Genomic DNA, 22538 nt, shown 5'->3' with positions numbered 1-22538 from the left:
TGATAATCACTGAGCTTGAAAACAGTTTTCTTATTAAATATCTTCTTATGACAACTTTGAAACTCCGTGGTGAGACCGTGTGGTTAGGTTCTCACCCCCTACAGCTTTACCTTTTTTAGGAACCAGATGAAGAAGCATTAAGAAGAGTTATACTGCGTTTTGTTTATAAGTCGTTGTACTAATTAGATTATTTTCTTTCCTCGTCTTTGTTATTACAAGTTTGTAAGAGGGATAGGAATTGTATGTTTTATATGTATGCTACATTATGAGTTATTATATAAGGAGTCTTGTATATGAATATATGCCTGTTTGTATTTTTCTTAAGATAAAGTGTTTATTTCGATTTTCAAAAAAAATCAGTGATACAGTGGCGAGTCACAGGCTCCTATTTTAGTATTTAGTATGTAAAGTAGTCGTAATACTTCTTGCTATCAGAGTGGCGCAGCCGGAAGCGTGACTTCTGATAGTGAGGGTGTTACAGGAACTTACGTAAATGGCGAAGGAGAAGGGAGAGAGAAACACATGAAAGAGATCGAAGATAGAAGACAAGAAAAGGCAGAAGGAATTCAAAAAAGAAAACAAAATCCTTTCGAAAAAGTAAGTTATATATTTATGCGTTGATTGATTGAAAAATCTGTTAAGGAGGCGTGTGAAACATACATGCCATAAGAGGCGCGTTTTAGGGATTAAAGATTTTCAGGACTTGTATAACTTGTATAGTGAAAAGGCTTGTATGTGGAGATTAATCCTTTCACAAATCATTAAATTATCCATTCATTGACATTATAAGTATTTAAAGTACATTAAGATAATATAATAATATCTAAAACAATATTATTTAGGACAATAATGAAAGGTTTATTGAATCAAAACTTAAGAAAAGATAGATTATTATTAATTAATTAAATATACAGGATTTCTACTCATATTATCACTATTCGGTTTGCTACTTGGATCAGTTCCGCTATTATTATGAGTATCTGAATATTTAGAAAATTTATTATTAGCATAAAAATAATGTATGTTGAGAACTTAAGAGTACATTCAGTAGATAAGTTATAGATAAATAGTACTAAGAGTACATTAATATAGATATATTATAAAAATAATTTAAACTAAATGATAAATTAAATTGTATAAAAAAAAGTAAAAAAAATATACCTGAATTATCAACTAAATTTTTTTTGTTAAGAGTGAGAAAATTTAATAACAAATATATTATTAAATATATATCTAATATAATTTTCTTATAATGATATAGTGAGAAAATTTTATATTCTATAATATGTTAAAAAATCATTAAATTACCTAATAACTGACCTTATAAGTATTTAAAGTATATTCACATAATATAATATCTATAATAATATTATTTAGGACAATAATGAAAGATTTATTAAATCAAAACCTAAAAAATAGATTATTATTAATTAAATAAATATACTTACCCATATTATCACCATTCGATCTGTTACTTAGACTAGTTTCGTTGTTATTATGAGTATCTGAATATTTTGAAAATTTAAGAGTACATTCAGTAGTTAAAATATACATAAATGATAATAAAAGTACAGTAACATCGATATATTATAGAAAATAATTCAAATTAAATGATGAACTAACAACATAAATTTATTAATTCGAAGTATAACTTAGAGTACCTGACACATAGTATTGATGAGCAATGATTATGGGTATATTTGTGATATCTTTTCTAATGGAGTTGTCATATTAGTTGTATCAATTTGTTTTTCTCGTCTAATACTTTTTTCGGTAACTAGCACGCCTTCTGGCCAAGTCGGTCGACGACTTTCACGTGAATCTTTCATTTATATGTTGTAAACAATCATGTAAACATATTTTTACACTTTTATTTAATGATGAAAAGCAAAATAATTAGGTTTAACGTTATATTTATATGAAGTGAGAAGGATGTATGAGAAGATGGATAAGAAAAAAATGAAGTTTTTCTATTATGCAGTAACAATAATGTGAGGTGAGAGAGAATAAAGGGAGAAAGAGATAATTATAGAAGTTACATGATGTATGAAATAAGAGAGAACATGAATGTCTGTATGTGATAAGAGAGAAGATGAGGTAGTGGGAGTTTTTTAACGTGGAATAACTGACATATAGTCGGATAAATAAAAAAGGATAAAATTGGAAAAAAAATTAACACCAAAACTTGTTTTGCCATTATATATTATTATAGATGATAAAAAGAAAGTTTAGATTTAGATCTTCTATGATATAATAAATTGATATTTAGAATTCAATTCAAATACGATGAAACTATCATGTAAGAATGTGGGATAGATGATAATTTAAAAATAAGAAGTTAGGCATTTTAAGTGTTCAAAAATAAAAAAAATTATTGACTAATATTAACTGAACTGCAAGATAAATATATAAAAAGAATATTTCTTATCACCTAATATTTTTCATATAATACTTAACTTACTCACCTTAACACATATATTCAATTTAGATATTTTTACTTTCCCCAATATATTTTTCTTATCATCTAATATTTTTAATCTAATAAGCCTTTTTTTCACTCTTATTCTATGGTTAGCTTTTGTATGAAATCGAATTGAATTACTTAAATTGATGAAAATATAAATTTTAGATGAGATATATTCTATTGAGATGAATTAGATTGGCAAAAGAAAAGACATGATAATTAATCATTTATCATGTTATTAAGCATACTATAACAAATAAAGGTTTTTGCAACGGTTGAAAACCGTTGCTATAGATCGAAAAACTGTTCCTAAAATTTTAGGCAACGTTTTGGCAATGGCTTTTTATCTATGGTATATGCGGCCGTTACCAATGTTCATAGGCAACGGTTTTTTACCTAAGGCAACGGCAACCAAAAAACCATTGCCATAGTTACTGCCATAGACAATGGTTTTGACAAAAAATTTTAACGGTTTGGAACTGTTAATGGATAGGAAATGGTTTAGAACATTCTCTTTCATGACGTAACGGTTTAAAACCATAATTGGATAGGCAACGATTTTAAGCTGTTGTAGTTTTGTTATTCACAAAGACAACGTTTTAAAAGCATTGCCTTTGGTATTTTTGTTTTTGCAACTGTTTTAATACTATTGTCATTTTGTAGCTGCTTTTGACAACACTTTTAACACCATTGTCTTTTGTGACTTTTGGTAACGATTTTTTATATTTATATAATTTTTTATTTACAATAGTTTTCTCATGTTCCATTGAAATTAGTTTTAACTTTTTTTTATTTAGTGTCAATAAATAACTTTAACTATTTGAATCAAATTATTAAAGAAAACTAATTGAACATTTACCATCAAATTTGATTTATAAAGTATTATGTAAGATCCACCATCACATTATATCATTATTGCAAAATAACATAATACTAGTTCTAAGTCGTAACTACCTCTAATTATATCATTATTATTTTTTAAAATATCATAATACTATAGCCTAAGTCATAACAACCTCGAATTATATCATCTAATTTTGTAAAAAATATAATAACAAAAGAGAGTTGAAATAGCCAAATAACAAATAGGTTTATCATGTCCACAAGTTCATGATTTTTACTCTCTAACATTTGTTCTTAAAAATTTGTGATTTTAATTAAGGTCGTTTTCCCCTTCAACATGATTTTTCTTGAACAAAACAAAAAATAGTAAATAAAAAATAAAACTACACATCTCTAATACTAATAATATTTACTAAAAATATTTGAGATAGAGAGAGGACAAACATATATAGAATAATATTCTTCTATTTGGATACACAAAACAATTCAATCAACATCAACATAAATCAACCATTATTTAAGATATGATAACTTATAGAAATTTTAACAACACATAATACCTCTTTATTATTGGTTGGATTTCTTGAAGTGCTTCTTAGTTGAGCAGCTAACATCTCAAGGTCTATTTCTGAGCTTTTTTGTTATAGCATCATCTTAATTAACAAGAGATTTAGTTCATCTGCTTCTTTTTGCATCATATCAACCTTACCCTCTAATGTTGCTTTCTCAACTGCATCTTGCTGTTTAAAAGTGGCAATTTCTTCATTTTTCTTCAACAAAGTTGGTGTGGTAACTCTTTTGTGACATCGCACTCGCCCTGCGTTCTCTTTTTTAAATATGGATTGGAAAGCTCTAATTGCTTATTCTTTAGAAAAGGCGAAATCCAAAAATGAATTAACTCCATGTTGGTATCCCTATGTCTTGTTAAAATATAAGCAATTCATAACCATAATCCTAATACTAATGTTACTATGACTTCTATGACTACACATTAGCATTAACACCTATAAATCAAACAAAACCCACCAAAAGCACTAGTTACCACATAACAAAAGTATCTTCAACCTATTTATGGGCACAAACTAACAAATTTCCTATTTCTTAACAAGCCAATAAGGAAATTAACAATTATATACTTAATGAACCTAGATAATTTTTTTCTGATTTATAACATCCAAAAATTAAAAATAAAATCAATTTTATTTTCATTGAACAATAATAGAGTTTCATATTTAAGAAAAAAGGTAATTCATAATATATCAATAATAAAATTTCTTAAAACTAACCTGGAAGGGAGTGATTGCTTCAATTTATCAGCTTTCTCTGGGTCAAAAGCACAACGGGTGTACAGGTACTTGGAGCAACAAACTTTAAACTTGATCACATCTCTGCTCCGCTTAATTTTCACATAGTGCACATCCTTCCTATGGGCTGTGAGGAGGAAGTCCTTAATCTCACGAATTTGCTTCGGCTACATAAAACCATACATGAGAGAAAAAAAATTGAGTTCCAAGCTACCAAAGAAAAAAACTTAGAGTTCTTAAATCCATTTCATCCATTTTCAAATCAAGTGATGACATTCGAATATTTCTCTCATTTTTTTCGGTGACATATTCTCTTGAACCGAGTTTATATCTTTAATGTCTAAATCCCACATTTCAAGAATAAAATACATTTCATATATTATTCTCAACTGCCAAAATACAATACAAAATGAAGGAAAAAAAATAACTTTACAAGCTCATAAAAACATAAAAATTCTAAAACCTAAACAAAACATATTGAGAAAAGTGACACTAAAAGATTACACACACTTCAAAATTCAAATGAGTTATAATGACTTGAAAGTCAAATTATTATATTTGGTACCAAATCAAAATCAAGACAGCATTATACCAAATCAAAATCAGAACAGCATTATACCAAAATCAGAACTAGTTACCAAATCAAAATCAAAACATTATATCAAATCAAAAGCAAAACAACATTATACCAAAATCAGAACCAATACCAGATCAAAATCAGAACAACATTATACCAAAATCAGAACCAATTACCAGGAGATGGCAGAAGCTGCAACAGCCAGGCAAAGCAGCGACGGGGCGGAAAAGAGAAAAATGGCCAGGAGAACCAATGACGGCACAGAGAGGGGTGAAATGGCCAAGAGAAGTAGCGATGGTACGGAAAGGGGAGAAATGGACAGGAGAAACAACGATGATGAAGAGAGGGGAGAAGCAGCAATGGATGCGACTAAGAGAGCAGAGACGCAGCTTCCTTCGATGGTGAGGGCTGGGTGAAGTTTGGCATTGTTTTGATGATGGCGATAACGCAGAGAAGGGAGAAGCAGTAACGATTCTGACGCGGCAAGAAGATCAAAGACGCAGCTTCCCTCGATGGTGAGGGCTGAGTGAAGTTTGGCATTGTTTCGATGATGGCTCTGATGATAAGTGGGTTAGGGCTAGTAGATGGAGGAAAACTTGGCAAGTTTCTGCGTTTTGTTCTGAAGGAGGTTGTTGAAAAGTTTTTGAAGTGTTAAAAAAATATTATGTTAAATTTTAGGGCAGGAATGAAATTAACTAATATATAATATTTTATATCAATTTATTTTATATTTATTTTTTCTATAAATAATATTGTTATATATTTATGACAATAATTTTTTAGTATTCTATAAATTTAGTATTTATAGAGAAATTTGTTATAATTTGTATGATTATTTATAATTATTTTTATATGTGTCTTTTAATTTGTATAATTATTTAAATAATATTAGAAAATTATTGTTTGATAAAAAATTGTTGTAATGGTTATAAAACCAATCTTTAAAATACTCAAAGAGAATGGTTTTATTTTGATGCTATAACGTAATGCAAAATTGAACTTCAACAGCAACACTATAAAAAACGTTCTCTAAGACTATCTAATAAAACGGTTTTAAAGTATAGCATTTTGGCAACGATTTTTATGCGTGTCTTTTGTACAATTATTTAAACATTAAAAAACCGTTGCTTAAAATCAAATCATGGTAACGGTTATAAAACCGTTCTTTAAAATCGTCAAAGAGAATGGTTTTAGTTTGTTGCTATAAAATAACGAAAAATTGAACTTTAACAGCAGTATTATAAAAAATCATTGTCTAAAACTATCTAAAAGAATGGTTTTAAGGTGTAACACCCTGTTACCGTAAGCCTTACCTCTAGCCATAAAGTAAAGGATAACGAAGTGCCACGACAGTTCTAAAGCTTTTAATATATAATATATATCCAAGAATTTATATAACTAGAAGCCCGATGAAAGAATAAAGCTCAAAGTCGCATAAAGCGAAATTACAAAACGCAAAGCGTCCACACACAATAATTAAACGCGTAGGCACGGACAAAACAAAACATAATATACATAAAACCTTGTAGATAGCTCTAAGATACACAAGATGATATATATATATATATATATATATATATATATATATATATATATATATATATATATATATATATATATATATAAGTAAGATATACCAAAATGATGACTAGTCACAGCCTGCGGAGTTTAGGTCAGCTAGTCAAACTAAAATACAAAAGGGTTTTGGAAGTTTAAAACAGCTTATACAACTTATCTCTCAAATCAAGCCTCTAAGGCCATAAAGTAAAATATACGAAAGATGAGAGAACTACCACATAATAAACAAAACACAAAGATAACAAAAGATCCTCTGCTCTGTCACCATCCGCAAACTCACCGAAGTGGGTTGCGACCTGTATCTAAAAAACAACAACATATAGTATGAGAACCGGAGGTTCTCAGTATGGTAACAGTGCCCAATATATAAGATGTAAGGGATGCCAAAGGCAACCCTAGAACTTTGCACCAAATAGATATTCAAGCTTAATGAAATAAATAACATAAACCATAAACAATAAACAGGGTTATCTAAACTTAGGAGATTTCTAACTAATACTAATCACACCGCTGTATCCCATAGCCTTCGCCAACCTAACCTCCGTGCGATCCCATCGCCACTGCCTTCTGATCCTCCTCAATGCCAGAGAATCACAAGTACATGCAAGCAAGTAATTCAAGAAGCAGGTAGGCATATTATACAATTAGGCAAATTTCAAGTAATCAAAGCAAACAAGCACATAAGAGATGCATATGAAGAATTTCTGTCCTATTGGCTGTGATATGACATGTCGGTTATAGTGCCAAACCCAACACAAAATCCAGTCAGCAACTTCTAGATTAGTCTCTCTGTTGCGCATACTCAGGAGAAATAATTTCAAGGGATGAGTGCCCTACAACCTTCTCCTTTCCGAGGGAAACATTCTGAGGGAGAGTGCTCTACCACCTTTCTCTGGATGCGGCATGATTCCGTTGGTTAGTGCCCTACCACCTTGCGACTAGAGAGAAATGTGAGTGGGAAGCCCAGCTTCAAACCTCTCATCTCAACATAGGTGGGAGACTGCCACAGACCCTACGCCAGCACCGCTACCTCGACAAGCGGGAGACTACCACAGCCCTTGCCCGAGGTGAATAGCAAATTACCAAAACAATGCATATCACAATTACATAAACTATCTCAGAGGCCACTGCTCATAGCACACTTCCGTTCATACTCATTCCATTAACCATAGTCATTCATTTTCAAGTTTCAATCTCATCATCCATCATCAATTTATCAAGTTCATCATTAATCTAACTCCCCATTAGTTCACAAGACAAATCCACCTAACTGACATACCAAGCCTATGTCACCATCTTCTAAAACCCGCATAAAAATCCATTAATCTCAACATAAGCCCATCTATACTAGTCTTAGGGCCTAATTACTAGCCACAAGTCTTAAGAAAAATTTAGGAAAGTTTGAAAAGCTAGAGAACCCTTAAAAGTGAAGAAAAGTATATTTTCAGCAAAACAGGGGTTGTGTGTATGCACACGTTGAAAAAGGTATGTCCGCGTACGCATATAGTATGTCCGCTTATGCATACATGAAAATTGGAACATTTCGCGTACGCATACCTGGGCCTGCGTACGCAAGAGTGCTAAACAGAGGCCACCATCCGCATATGAGGCATTGGTCTGCGTACGCATGCATCTCAGTTTGCAGAAAAATATCAAGTTGCAGAATTTTCAATTTTAAATACCAAACTTTTAACGTTCATAACTTCCTCTACAAAGCTCCATTTCAACAAACTTTATATCATTTTAAAGCTCTTGAAATCATCTTTAATTTAAAATAATTTTCAATCAATTTCAATATCTGAAGCTCAAGTTATGATCTGTCAAAGTCCATCAAAAATCAAGTTTTACACAAAAACATCAAAGTTCTCTAGTTTCCAAATTCCACAACCAAACCAAATCAAAACATACCTAATCCATCACAAAACACTACCTCATACTACACTTTACCATTTCATTACACTTCAATCAACTCAACCTTCATTTCACTCAATCTTTCCACCATAATTTAACAAAAATCCACAATTCATAAATCAATATCTCAACCTTAACAATTTTTTAATTTAAATCCTCATAGGCATCACCCACCACCATTTAATATTAACACTAATCAGAATATTCAACACCCAATATCATCATCAATATTAATCACCACCCATCAAAATCATATTCAACATCAATATTTATCATATATTCATCATATTTCATATGTCATACATTCTAACTCTCCATGTCATCCCCTTCATCATCAAATATAATTTCACATATAATTAATCATACACAACCATCTTTCAATCCTATCTACTTAAGGTCAACTAGCCTAAGTGTCCAGAAACATTACATATTACATAAAGAAAATCGAAACCATACCTTAACCGATTTTCCAAAAGCACAAACACCCAAAGCTTAATTCCAACAAGATCAACAAGTCTCAAGCACCAACACCACTACCAAAACTCACCAACTATCAAGCTATACACATATAACATATCAAGAATCAACACTATGGCTAACCGAAATATCAAACCACAAGAGTTTGAAGAGACTTACCTTAACCAATGAGATTAGAGGCAAAATCTAACAATATTCCAATGCTAGATCACCCTTAAACAAACAAAATCACAAAATCTACTCAAATACAAAACCTAAAAATGCAAAAATATTTAGGACAGAAAACTAGAGAATGAGATGTGAGTTCTTATCAGCAAAGGCTAGATAAAAATGAAGAGCTCGACGAGAGCTTCGCGTGGCCGCAAACGGCACGTCAATCGGAACTCCGTATCTCAAGTTATGGCCAAATGAAGGAGAAGATGAATAGTGTCATCACCTTCTTCTCCTCTCTTCTCTATTCAACGCCCCACACTCCCATTTAGGGTGAAAATGAGCTGAAAGCTCATTAGTTGTGTGTATAATGTTGGGTCTTGGGTCCGATTTGGACCCGGTCCAACCCGTCAGCATTTTAGATTCATTTGGCCCAACTTTGGACCAAAATCTTTAGAATTAGTGTCCGGTTTTCAATTCTAAAATATTTTTGTCTTTCAAAAATAATAAATTAAATTTTCAAAATCTTATTTTTCTTAAAATGTGATACTAGACAGACTAGAGCCGGTATTGCCGACTTAAGCACCGGTACGCATATTTATAAAAAAACTTCGCAAAAGATACATTTTTCCACTCAAAAAAATTTATTGAATTCAAATTTTACCTTTATATTTTAAAAAGAACACTTCTATGTTTTTGAACCTATTTCGGACAATTAAATTATTATTTTATTAAAGCATTTGCTCTGATTCTTACATAAGGCGTTGTAAAATTTAACGTTGCTAAAACCCATATTTATTGTAGTGATAGTTTTAAAAGAGATGCTCAAAGCACCATTGCGAGTCATGCCTCAGACAAGGTAATCATCTTCAACATTAAGAGAAAAAGAGAAAATATAAATTAATCAAGAGACTCAAATTTCAGTGTTTGAGAGAGCAAAGATTCAGAGCACTACCTTTAGATAGCATGATGGTGAGAGAAGCGCAATGGAGCAACTTAGGATTTCTTCTAGTCTTCGTCTTTGTGATTTGGGATTGCAAGCAGAATCGTGATTTCAGAAATTTTGTGATTTTCTTCGACAACTCCACAGTGAATTTACTGATCCCACTCGAATTGCATATTCAGAACGGATAAGAGTTATTATATCCCCTGCTCTTCGACAAAATGATTGTGCGACTGTTCTCAAAACCTAAATGGAATTGATTTAGCAAAACGGATTGGCTGAAGGTTAGCTAACAAATGCCAAGTGCAGGAGCTAAAAAACTAGGGGATTTGGAGAAATTGAGTTTACATGAGATTAGGGTTTAAATTAAAAAAATAGAAATTGAACATTTTTTTCTTAAAAAGATGGAGAAAAATACTAAATTCTTTGATAGCTCGTACCTCACGAGAAATTTGGCGGTGGAGATCGTTTGATTTCGTCACGATGAATGTTGGGTCTATGCCAATTGAGAGAGGTCATATCAACTTTGTCATATACAAGCAAGAACATGGTAAAGTTCCAAACAATTTGGCCACGGAAATACAAGTCGTTGCAAGTCTTAATCACGGTCAAGAAGATCTGCTATTGCTTCTTCTTTGTAGGTATCTTCCCGTTGTTAAGTTGCGTTTTTTTGGTAGTACATGCCTACTCTAATACAGAATAAACGACTAAATTAAAAGTGTGTAAATAATACAAAGAAAATAAGAATAAATAACATGTATTGTAAGTTTTATTCGTTAAAAATATTTAAATAAAATACAATTACAAATATGTTATTTATTTTCAGTATTATATATATATATAGAAAATGCTAAAAATTATTAAAATTTATTATATTTTATCATTATTTAACTATTAACTTAATTTTTTAATTTAATTCATTTAGTCTAATAATTCAATAACATATTTTATCTCGTATTTTTAAATATTAATAACTAACTAATAATAAAAAATAATAAATTCTAATAATTTTCTAATATATATATATATATAACTTAGTATCGGAGTATTGGCCAACCTATTATCTACCTTAAATTAATTGCAAATCTCATTTATTTAAGTTGATACCTGATCATATTGACATAATATCTAACAACTTATAATTAGATGTGAAAACTTAACCGTTCTACAACAAGGAGGTCGTTGCCTCTTCCCAACCACCAATGTGCTTCCTTCCACGTTGACCAATAATAACATCATGAAGTTGCTCTCTAATGATATCTAACTAATAACTAATCACAGTACTACACCAAAAGCCGAACCGAAAACCTACACCTCGCAAAATTAAACTTGGTTACCACTTGGCATAACCACCACCAAAGTATCATATTCATGCTAATGCTATTAGCCTATTATATATGACCTGTGTATACTACCCTACCTTATTTGCATCCCATTCCCCACCAAAACCTCAACAAACAACCTCAACCCTCAAATTAAAAAGTAATTTTCTTTGCACCGGTTCCACGTATTTCGACCAACTCATTTAATCACTCTTTAAACGTGTCAGGATATTATAAGGCTTAACCCTCTCTTTTTTATTTATGAGTTTTTAGACATTATAATTATTTAATTTTTAGTAGTATTAATTTGTGAATACAAACACTTTTTTAAATTATAATCATTTGTATTGCTTCCTGTATCAACACTTTTTAAAGTGGTTTACAACCCCACAAAACAGCAAATTTGTTTGCAAAATGAGTAATCTGCTAGGATTTGAAACTGCAAGAACTTCAATAAAAACCACTGCAAAATAGTACAGTTAGAAAATCACCTCAATGTTCAAAAAATCATAACAAATTAGCAAGGGGCAATAAACCGTGGCAAAATTTTTTCAAGTAGCGTCGGTTTCATGAAAACTGCCATAACTAAATAATAGGACACAAACTCTGTCATTTTTCTGAACCACCATATCATATTTTGTGGGTTAAAAGTCGCTGCAAACCCCAAAAAAGCCTGCAATTTAGTAAATTTTTTTGCAGTATATAACTATTCAAATTAAACAATCTAACTAATTTGAGTAAGTTTAATAATTAGTTAATTTGTTTGCTTAAACAAGGATCAGATGTTTAAATTTTACTTTATACATATAGCAAATTTTTAAATAAAATTTTATATCCACGATAAATTAGTCATTGGCCGGTCGAATTGAAGAAGATCGTGGACAACCAAAAAACTATTCAAACTAAAGATTAAAATGTACAAAAACCAATGTTTTGCTAAATTTAAAAAAATTTGAACCGCTAACATAAAATACATACATAATCATAACGAAACTCCAGTTGATTTAAATGGTCATTGTCATTACATCTCTATGATTTTGAGCTTTCCCTAATATATATTACTCAACATTTTTTTCCTTATCGTGATTATCTTTTAATATAGAATAAGTATAGAGAATTAATTTTTAATTAGTTAATATTAGTATATTTTTTCACAATTATACTTTTTTACAATTATGTTATGTATAAATAAAAATTGATCACTAAATTAATTATCTGTATAAAATATAGATTGAAATATAAAATATACATTAAAAATAAATTAAATAATATATATTTATATATAATTAAGTACATTAGTGTATACATAAATTTTTTTTTATAAAAAAATATTTTTTAAACTTTATTTTTGTGAGGGTTTGGGTTTTAGAATTATGATTCAAGATTTAAAATTTAAAACACTTTATCGATATTTAAAAAATATATACAGAAAAATCTAGTATATTATGATTTTAGTGTCACATCATATAAAACAAAATACATACTATCACTGCCATATATAGAAAATGGGGAAAAAGAGCAGATGGTCCAAATCCTCATTTAACTACTCTTATCGATCAACCAGCAATATAAATTCAACTACCTCCTATATATTCTTAGAACCCATTATCATTATATTGTGCATTCCCCACAACAACAACGATAATAATAATAATGTCCCTTTGGTGGCTCTGTAATCTAATCCGTTTGCAGCAGCTGACAAGAATAATAAGCATATGGGCACCACTACTAATCTATTCAGCCGCATGGGTCACCCTACTAACCTTAACTGTGGCAGTGGCTTCTTTGTCCCCTGAAGTGGCTTTTGTCTCTGCCATATCTCCTTCTTCTTCATTCTCCCGAAAATGCACCAATAATAATAACATCAATCCTATTATTCATAATAATAATGTTGAAGGGTCCACTAACATTAGAGTCCCTTTGGATTTTCCAGGAGACAGGCTTTGTTTCCCAGTTGAGCTTTTCTTCAAGTCTAGAATTGATCTCATTGTTCCACCAATCTTTGCGGCGGTTGTTGTTGCTGCTTCTGCTTTCGTCGTTCTTGCTTTGGGCTTGTGGGAGCATGATCAACATTAATGTTTTTCGCTAATTATTCAGCAGGTAAGCCAGTAAAAAAAATTAAAATAATCAAACACAAAAAAATGTCACAATAAACTAATACTTTTTATCAATATTAATAACACTATATTTTTAGAGGAGTGTTAGAGACAGTAAATTTTATTATTTGTAATCATCAATTAGGTATCATTAGTATTTTTGATAGTGTGAGATTACTCGTTTTTCTTTTTGCTGGTTAAATACTGAGCATATTTTAATAAAAGTGGTAGCTCCCTAAATTTTCTCTTATTTTTATACAATTAGACTTTAGGATTAAGATTTAAAATTTAGAATTTAAAAACCGTTTGAAAAGTAATAAAAAAAATTTTTTACTTTTGAATTATGAAAAATTATATTACATGTATTTAGATCATTTTAAAAAAATACTTTTAATTTTTTAAAAAATTAATTGAGAGCTTTTAAAAAAATAGAAAAAATATGATTTTTTTTCTTTCTCAAAAGAACTCTAAATTGTAGGTACAAAGATAAAAATAGTAATGTACGAGAAACATGGGATTAATTATGACAATTAAGCTTATACAACTTCAGTACTAGTGGGTATCTCTAGTGCAAATAGGCATAATAATTAATCATAATTTTGACACAACAATGTTCTGTCCCATGTAGGGCAAATGAAGAGACCTAATTATATATAGTATTTATTTATTTATTGTAGATCAAGGTTTGGAAATTGAGTTGATCAACTTGTTGCTGAAGTCCCAGAGTTTTCTTCCTAAGAGTTCGTTTGAGGCAAATGCACTTGGTTGGAATTCATTGCAATCCAGAAAGTACTTCCCACTCACACCTTTCACGCTTGGATGCAGAGCAACGTAGCATGTTGTGGCTGCTCCCTGCACACAACACCAAAATTATTAATTAATTTAGAAAATAAAAAATTATTGTTATCTCTATATTATTTTGGGCAAGTAGTGCACTGGAATTTACCTGTGGAACGCTTTTCCATATGAAAAATGTGAACATCTTCAGAAAATCTGTAACAAAGTTATACTGTTGTCATAGAGAATAAATTAAGTAAACTACTAATTATTTTTTGGGCGAGAATTAGCAGCTTCTTTTTTAAGATGTGTATTGAAATAATTATGTACTTTAATCAAACTGTGTTTTTCTCTATTTTTGGTTTGGGTAATGTTAGAGAGACAAAAAAAAAAAAAAACAGCCAGAAGTTTAAGATGTGTATTGAAATATTTTACACCTAGCTAGAAATACCATCTTAGACAATGAAATTCTACGCAATATGTATATGTTCATGGACAAGGGAAATTAATGACGTACTCATGAGTAGAGTAGAATGTCTCATAAGAGGAGTCATTATCACTCCGGGGTGCACTGAATTGGCTGTGATGTTCACACCTTCTTCCTGTAAACCAAAGCCACTTTGTCACAAGTGCTTAGTGAGTGAAAAAAAAATGGGAAGTTATGTGGTCACTGTTGCTGTATCATATGTATGTATCTTTAATGTGATCCATGAGAAGGAAACAACTACCACAGGACGCAACAGGTAATAATAACTCAATGGATTATATGCTCAGAACCAGCAGCCAAAAACAACGTGAAAATGGAAAAGAAGGACAAAGTTTATCTGAACTAGACTTTACAAAAATTACCTATTTAGTAAAATATTTTTAGAATGTCATTCAATTAATTAAATTCATTCCTTTAATTATATATAGTGCATTGAGATAAAACTCAATTTTTACCTAAAGTTATGACAATTATTTTTTGTTAGAGGATTAATTAAGTGTTTTTTTTCAATAAAAAATGTTATGTTGATATCCAAAATCAATCATCATGTATTTGTGTTTTTTTTGTTGTTTATGGTATTCTTTAACCCGACAGACTAAGGATTAATTTGAACAGGAAGAACGGATTACCTATTTTTAACGGTTAAAACAAACACAATCCTTTCTTTTCGAATTCAAGAATTCAAAATAAACCAAACTGATTCAAGTAGGATTCGAACCTATGACCTAACAATCTTGTATATATGAGGCGAGATTCGAATTCTGACCCTTAATTAAGCGAACGAGTATGTATTTGCGTATAAATTTATATATTGTTTAATTTATTCTAGAAATGTATTTTATATTTCAGTATGTATACTAGCATGATTGGACTTTTATTATCACTAGGCCAATGCTGTATCTGTGTTTGTAATGTCTCTAAGATAGATAAAGTAAAGAAATTAGAGAAGCATTTAGTAATAAATTAAATGACCTTCAAACGGCGAGAGAGTTCATTTGCGTGCAATATATTAGCTAGCTTGGACTGCCCGTAAGCCCTCTTGTCAGAATAACTGGAAATAAAAATCAAAGAAATATTTATAATAATGTTAAATAAATAAATAAAGCTATGCATATGCAGCAAAGCAGTAAAATAATGAAGCCATACCCAGCTTCATCGTTAAGGTTATCAAATCGAATCCCCTCTTCGTAAGTATAGGTATGAGCAATTGATGACAGATTTATAATCCTTCCTTCAATTCCACTTGCTTTTGCGCTTTGTTTCATTTTCTCAAGAAGAAGATTTGTTAAGAGGAAATGCCCTGTTAAGAGACTAGCAATTAGACTTGCAAATTTGTAACAAAATAATGTGCGAGTTTTTTATTACTATAATAAAAAAAACATTTATCGGCTATTAATTATTACCAAGATGGTTTGTTGCGAACTGCATCTCAATCCCATCCTCTGAACACTGGTAGGGGCAGAACATGACTCCAGCATTGTTTCTGAAAACCATAGGCCTATTTACATTAGTCATAATTATTGGTTCTCAATTCTTTCCGACGAAGGAAAAAGGTTGAAAAATTTGGCTTTGTCCAGTAATTTTGTTAGAGACAACTAACAAAACTAATGAATGATGCCAAATTCTTGCAATCTTTTTAAGGAATTTAAACCAAACAAGCACCGAATCGAAGCGAAAAAAGGTGAGAATATAAGAAAGGGTTAAGGAAAAAACATTAAGATGTTGAGGGAAAGATCACGAGCGAGGAAATTTTCTGCAAAAGATCTAACAGAATTGACAGAGGTAAGGTCAAGTTTCATTATTTCCACTCTAGCAGACTCATTTTGGTGTAATATGAGTTGTTTTGCTTCCTTTGCGGACTCCATGTTCCTCGCCGCGATGATGACATGGGCCTTTCGAAGTGCTAGCACTCGCGCCGTCTCCAATCCTATACCGCTCGCTCCTCCTGCATTCGTTCAAAGATTCTTTGAATAATGTTAAGTGTACATTAAAATCGGTCTCAAAGTTAGTTATTAGTATAAAATACATGTTAGAATATAAATATACATTGAAAATAAATTAAATTTCATATATATTTATACATAAATACATTAATAATTGATTTTAATGACTGATTTTAATATACAAATAGTATTTTTGAGATTCTTTTACTATTAGATAGAATGTCAAATCTAGCTCTAAATCCAATTTTAGTTACACTTTTTAACGATTATTATCGATATAATTTAATTTTGATACAAATGTTTATAGTCCGTTTTTGATGGCCATTTGCACTGATAATATAATGTTTAATTATTCTCATAGTGCAATATTTTTATTAAACTTATAATTAAATTTTTATATTTTTTAATTGAATTTCTACTACTTTTAATTTTGTAAATAGATTATTTTTAGTATAAAAAATATTAAAATTAATTAAATATTTTTTCGTAAATTAAAATTATTTATAATTAAAAATTTAATTAAATCTTTGATTACATATTTTAAAAAAAAATATTTTGTTAATTTTGATTTTTTTAATATAAAAATAACCTAATTATAAAATTAAAAGTAATATAAAAATCTAACTAAAAAAAATAAAAATTTAATAAAATTATAAAAACTAATAAAATAATTCAATTTTAATATAAACTATGGTTATTGCTGAAGTGATGTTACATAAATGCATTTACAAAATTAAATATTACTTTATATTCAATGTAACCACTATACTTATAGCCAAATGCAACTTATGGATTGGCATGCCTTGGTAGATAGTAATATTAATTACTCAACTATGCTTCAAGGGAATATTAATAATTGAGGGCTAAAAATTAAATCTTCTAAACAAGAAATCATAATTGGAGTACAATAAACATCATGGATCTCTATGTTTATGTTTGGAGGCCAAAGAAATTTTGTTACTTCATATAAAAGCTTTTACTTGTATATTATTTTATGCTGTCTGTCTACAAGATTTTTATAATGGCTTGATTGGCCTTTCTCATGTAAGTAGGTAAGACTAGTACCCTGCCCCACACTCAAGTCCAGGTTCTTGCATTATTGAAACTTGATGACTGCATGTTCAGACGACGGAAAAATGTTAATGCATGAATTAGTTGGTCATATGCAGTAAATAGAGTCTTTGTAGCAAAAGTTTGTTACTTTCTCTGCTTTATAATACCATTTTATAAGAATATTTGTTCTATTTATAAATCTAGATGGTGTTAATTATCTTCTTTGTTTTAAAAACATATCTCTTATAATTATGTAATTTTAAATACATAATTATTTGTATTATTACCTAGAATTTTCTTTAATTTGTTTTAGCCTAGAGGTGTTTTATTTTGGGATAATTCTTATGAAAAGAGAGTTGTGCATTGCCGGAAAAATAATAGAATTGAGTTTGAGTGGATAAAATCATTCTTTATCACATTATATTATTTTGAATAAGTATTTTTTTTTAAAATGATCATGTAAAACGTAAATATTTATAGATAGATGGGCCAATAACATTAAATCAAACAGAATCTAATAGAATATTTAAAATTATTAATTATATATTAAAATTAATTATTATATATTTATATATAAATATATAATTTAATTTAAATTTAATATATTTTATAATAATAATTAATTTTAATATACATTTAATATTTAATATATATTTTACATTGATAATTAATTTTAATATACATCTAATATAATTATATTATATTATGTTAGGATTGTCAAACGGGCCAACCCAATCTATTTAGACCCTATTCATTTAAATTTGCGAGTTAAATGGACTAGCCTGTTTAAATCTGTTTTATTCGTAGTCTATCATTTTTCAGTTCATATATTGTTTATAGTCAACATGAGTTAAATAAACTAATCTGTTTATTTTTTTATTTTATTTTGTGAAAAATATTTTTATAAAAATATCATTTTTAAGTTAAAAATTCTAAACAAACAATTTTTTTTAGTTGATAAATCAAATTTTGTTGTCGAATTAAAAAAAATATTGGCTAAAATGTAAATTTTTAAAAATAATATAAAAAATTAAATAGACCGCTTATTTAATTTGCAAACTAATTTATTTTACCTCATTTTTTTAATTAATCAGACTTAATCCAAAATATAAACGAACTTAATTTTAAAAATAAAATTTATCATTTAAATAAGTAAATGAACTGATCCAATAAACTTAATCTATTTTAACAACCCTAAAATAATAAGTTATTCAATTTTAAAAATTAACTGAGAGAAAAGGGGTGACTGACACTTATAAAGCATTAGATCTAGTCATTCCATTCATTATATTGGAGGTGTTGCACAGGGATGCATTTAGTGAGGTGTGGTATATAGCCGTATAGGTTTAACGTCTATCTTTTTGTTTCGCTTTGATAGCTGTTTAATTTTATGTTTGAAGCCCATCTTGATTGTCGAAAATTGTGTTGATTTATTTTATTTAAAAAATAAATATTTTAAAATTTTGTAAAAGATAATAAAAATAATAAAATTTTATTTTTGTTTCTATTTTTTATAAAATAAAAAACCGAAAATAAAATTTGAAATGGAAAATTAAAATGTAAATGAAATAGACCCTTACTTTAAAAATCTGTTTTTTTAATCATGTTTTTATGTTTTATTTTTTTTCTGTATTTAAATTTTTATAATATGGTAACAAATATTTTTTACTGTTATTTTCTAAAAAAAATTAAAAATAGAAAATAGGATAAAAAGGAGTTGATAGTTTCTGAAAATAATATTAAAAACAAGAGCAGTATCAAAAAATGAAAATACAAATGTTTCCAAAATCCAATTATATTTTATTAGTTTGTATTTTAGCAAGAAAAACTTATTGTTAGATATATACCATTGCCTGAATTTGTGGACCATTAGTGTTCCCCCTTACTTAAACAAATCCAAAGCCGTAGACGTCAAATGATGAGAACAAACAACGATGTTCAGAGAATGTGGAAATTTCTCCTAAAGCAAGGTACTAAAGAAAACTAGAAAAGTGTGACCACCATGTTCCCTTTCTTGTGCCTTATGATCATTTACCAAGTCCCATAAACAAAAATAGTTTTATCAACTCTTTCTCTCAAGAATGCATACTCATCTAGGAACTTTCATATGAAAAACTCCTCCACTAAATTTTAACAATACCGAATAATATTATCACAACAGACATATACATATATGACCATTAAAAAAAAGAACCTTGTACATTATTTTTAATTTTGAGATATACAAAATGATGATGAGAATAACAAATAAAAAGAAATTATAAAATAATGTCATGAAAGAATCATACATATATAATATATTCAGGATTTTGACATAAACCAAAGGAGAAAAGAGGAAAATGAACATCAAAGAACAAACACTATATTTGCACCTTATCGTATAAAAAATAGTCCTAAAAAACGCAAAGTGAAAATAAAATAAATAAATTTCTAAAACTGTATAAAAAAAAAAATACTGACCTGTAATAATACAAGTAAGATTACTAGCATCAATTCCTTCGGTAACTTGTTCTGCAGTTGATGCAGATCCAAAACCACTTGGTCCAGGCCTCCCTGTAACCAATGAGAAAATACCAACCATATTGTAGATATATATCTCTAATCTCTATCACTCGCTCTATATATTTCAATAGCTAGCGCACAAAAAAGGGATCTTTTGAATAACCAGTCACGTAAGCACGTAATAATAGTTTACAAAGTTGTAACCTCAAAAAAAGTTTCCTTTCTTAGATATCATAAAGAGTATGCAAGATTTTATATGTACATGTTTGGGTTAGGAAAGAGTACATAAAATAAATGTGGGGGTGGATGATGGGAAGGGAGAAGGTATAACATGAGGGAAGGAAAGCATGAATATAAATATTTGGGGTTTGGGAGGTTGCAGGTTGTAAATTCCCTTTATTTTTTATAATTTTTTTCATAAATTAGAAAAAGATTTGGTGTATTAAATGCTTGCCGGTGAAGAGCTGTTGACACTTATTATCCTCAACGGCCATTACTATTCAACTATTTTTTTTTAAATATTTTCAATTCACTTTAATTACCATGCAATGTAAGGAAGACAGGAAGTATTTACTATTTAGCCATATACGAGTCATTTATAATTTGTATTTATCAACTCTACTGGTAAATTGAATTAGTACATACATATCTATATAAATTTTGTAACGTTTATGTTAAATTTGGTCTTTTAGTATACGTGTACGTATGAATAATTTTAATTTCTGTATGTAATCATTTAACTAACATTTTTTTATGTTCATTTAACTAACATTTGTTATATGTGTACTAAGATTATTTTGATTTTTATCAAATTTTACAGGAAACAGAATACTTTGCACATGTATTTTTGGAGACTAAAATAAATATTACTCTAATACTACATAATCAATAAAATTTATCATATTTAATTAATACTTAACCAACTCTGAATATTAAAAATTGACTTTTAAACTCTAATAAATTTTAATAGTATAAAAATAAAATAGTAACTTAAAATGTTAACTAAAATTAATAAAATATATTGATTCCCTAACATACATTTTCTCTATAATAATTAAATGAGATTTTTTTTGGATAAATTTAAAGTTAAAAAATTTCTATAGCTATATGGATAACTTACATTTACTAATAATAATGAAAATAGTATTCGGATAATCTACCTAAAGAAAAAGCAATATCAGATCAAAATTCGTAGATTCTTTAATTTTATAAAAATAGTAATTCTAGATAACTAATTTTTTTATGGAACTAAGTTAAAATAAGTAATGATATATACACGTTTTTTTTTCGTTGTTTGTTTTCTTCCTTTTTTATCTTTTACCTTCTTTTTATTTTTTTTTTCATTTGATGTCTCCTCTTTTTCTTCCTCCTTTTTCATTATCAACCAAAATATATATATTTTTAATTTTATAAAAACAATAATTTTAAATAACAAAACTTTTTACGTAACCAAATTTAGTTAAGTCAATACATACATGTTTTTTTCTTCTTTATTTATTTTTTCTCCTCTTTTTTCTCTTTTCTTCCTTTTTTATCCTTTTTTTAATTTTTTTGCTCTTTTTTCTTTCTCTTCTTTTTTCTTCGTCATTATCATTGACAATATTTATTTTTTTCACTCTCTTAAAAAGAATAAAAAAATCAAACACAAAATAAACTAAAAAATGTTAGAATAACACCATAAAAAAAGGAGAAAAAATAAACAAAAAAGCCAGCAGCAATAACAACCATAATAGAAGAAAGACGAGAAAAAAAAACATCTGCATAAAAAAAAGGAAGACAAAGAAGAAGATGTGCGTGATACATGCACATCTTGTGTATGTAATTTTTGTTGGATTTGGACCAATTTTGCACATCTTGTGTATGTAATTTTTGTTGGATTTGGACCAATTTCATTGAAATTGGTTTGACAAAAATGCTTGATGTGTAGAGAAATTCTATGAAAAGTATTTCTTCCTTTTTTTTTCTTTCCAGAGATTTAATTTGGTGAATTTTTTTTTGAAAGAATATTTATATTTTTCACAAATACAAACATCTCGTTTTATGTTTGATAAATAAAAAAATCATATAATTACGTTTTTAATTTTTAAGAATTTGGAGTGTTTTTAAAAGCA

At 28.8% G+C, this 22538-nt stretch overlaps 3 protein-coding genes across 3 annotated transcripts; 1 reads left to right on the top strand and 2 right to left on the bottom strand.

Annotated features, from left to right (window-relative positions):
- Positions 1-4556: 4556 nt before the first annotated feature.
- On the bottom strand, positions 4557-4964 carry LOC112723313 (large ribosomal subunit protein eL38z/eL38y-like). Its single transcript, XM_025774640.3, has 2 exons — positions 4932-4964; positions 4557-4778 (listed from the first exon to the last, which is right to left on the bottom strand). The coding sequence occupies exons 1-2, from the start codon at positions 4962-4964 to the stop codon at positions 4557-4559; spliced, it is 255 nt and encodes an 84-aa protein (XP_025630425.1).
- Positions 4965-13115: 8151 nt separating this feature from the next.
- On the top strand, positions 13116-14520 carry LOC112741974 (uncharacterized). Its single transcript, XM_025791178.3, has 2 exons — positions 13116-13669; positions 14343-14520. The coding sequence occupies exon 1, from the start codon at positions 13223-13225 to the stop codon at positions 13643-13645; it is 423 nt and encodes a 140-aa protein (XP_025646963.1). The 5' UTR covers positions 13116-13222; the 3' UTR covers positions 13646-13669; positions 14343-14520.
- On the bottom strand, positions 14167-20822 carry LOC112741965 (short-chain dehydrogenase TIC 32 B, chloroplastic). Its single transcript, XM_025791166.2, has 8 exons — positions 20386-20822; positions 16643-16874; positions 16333-16412; positions 16076-16229; positions 15902-15980; positions 14960-15044; positions 14612-14658; positions 14167-14517 (listed from the first exon to the last, which is right to left on the bottom strand). Exons 1-8 carry the CDS (start codon positions 20504-20506, stop codon positions 14344-14346), a joined length of 972 nt encoding a protein of 323 aa, XP_025646951.1. The 5' UTR covers positions 20507-20822; the 3' UTR covers positions 14167-14343.
- Positions 20823-22538: the final 1716 nt, after the last annotated feature.

This window comes from Arachis hypogaea, chromosome 2 (assembly GCF_003086295.3).
Source record: "Arachis hypogaea cultivar Tifrunner chromosome 2, arahy.Tifrunner.gnm2.J5K5, whole genome shotgun sequence".
Lineage (NCBI taxonomy): Eukaryota > Viridiplantae > Streptophyta > Magnoliopsida > Fabales > Fabaceae > Arachis > Arachis hypogaea.
Note: the sequence above shows the minus strand (reverse complement) of the source record. Positions and strands in the feature narration are given on the sequence as shown.

Coding starts and splice junctions, on each gene's coding strand:
- LOC112723313 (XM_025774640.3), bottom strand. CDS start 4,964: ATGTGGGATTTAGACATTAAAGATATAAACTCG. Junction 4,779..4,931: donor ACATTAAAGATATAAACTCG/GTTCAAGAGAAT, acceptor GGTTTTATGTAG/CCGAAGCAAATTCGTGAGAT.
- LOC112741974 (XM_025791178.3), top strand. CDS start 13,223: ATGTCCCTTTGGTGGCTCTGTAATCTAATCCGTTTGCAGCAGCTGACA.
- LOC112741965 (XM_025791166.2), bottom strand. CDS start 20,506: ATGGTTGGTATTTTCTCATTGGTTACAGGGAGGCCTGGACCAAGTGGT. Junction 15,981..16,075: donor AACCTTAACGATGAAGCTGG/GTATGGCTTCAT, acceptor TTTTATTTCCAG/TTATTCTGACAAGAGGGCTT. Junction 14,518..14,611: donor TATGGAAAAGCGTTCCACAG/GTAAATTCCAGT, acceptor TGTTGTGTGCAG/GGAGCAGCCACAACATGCTA.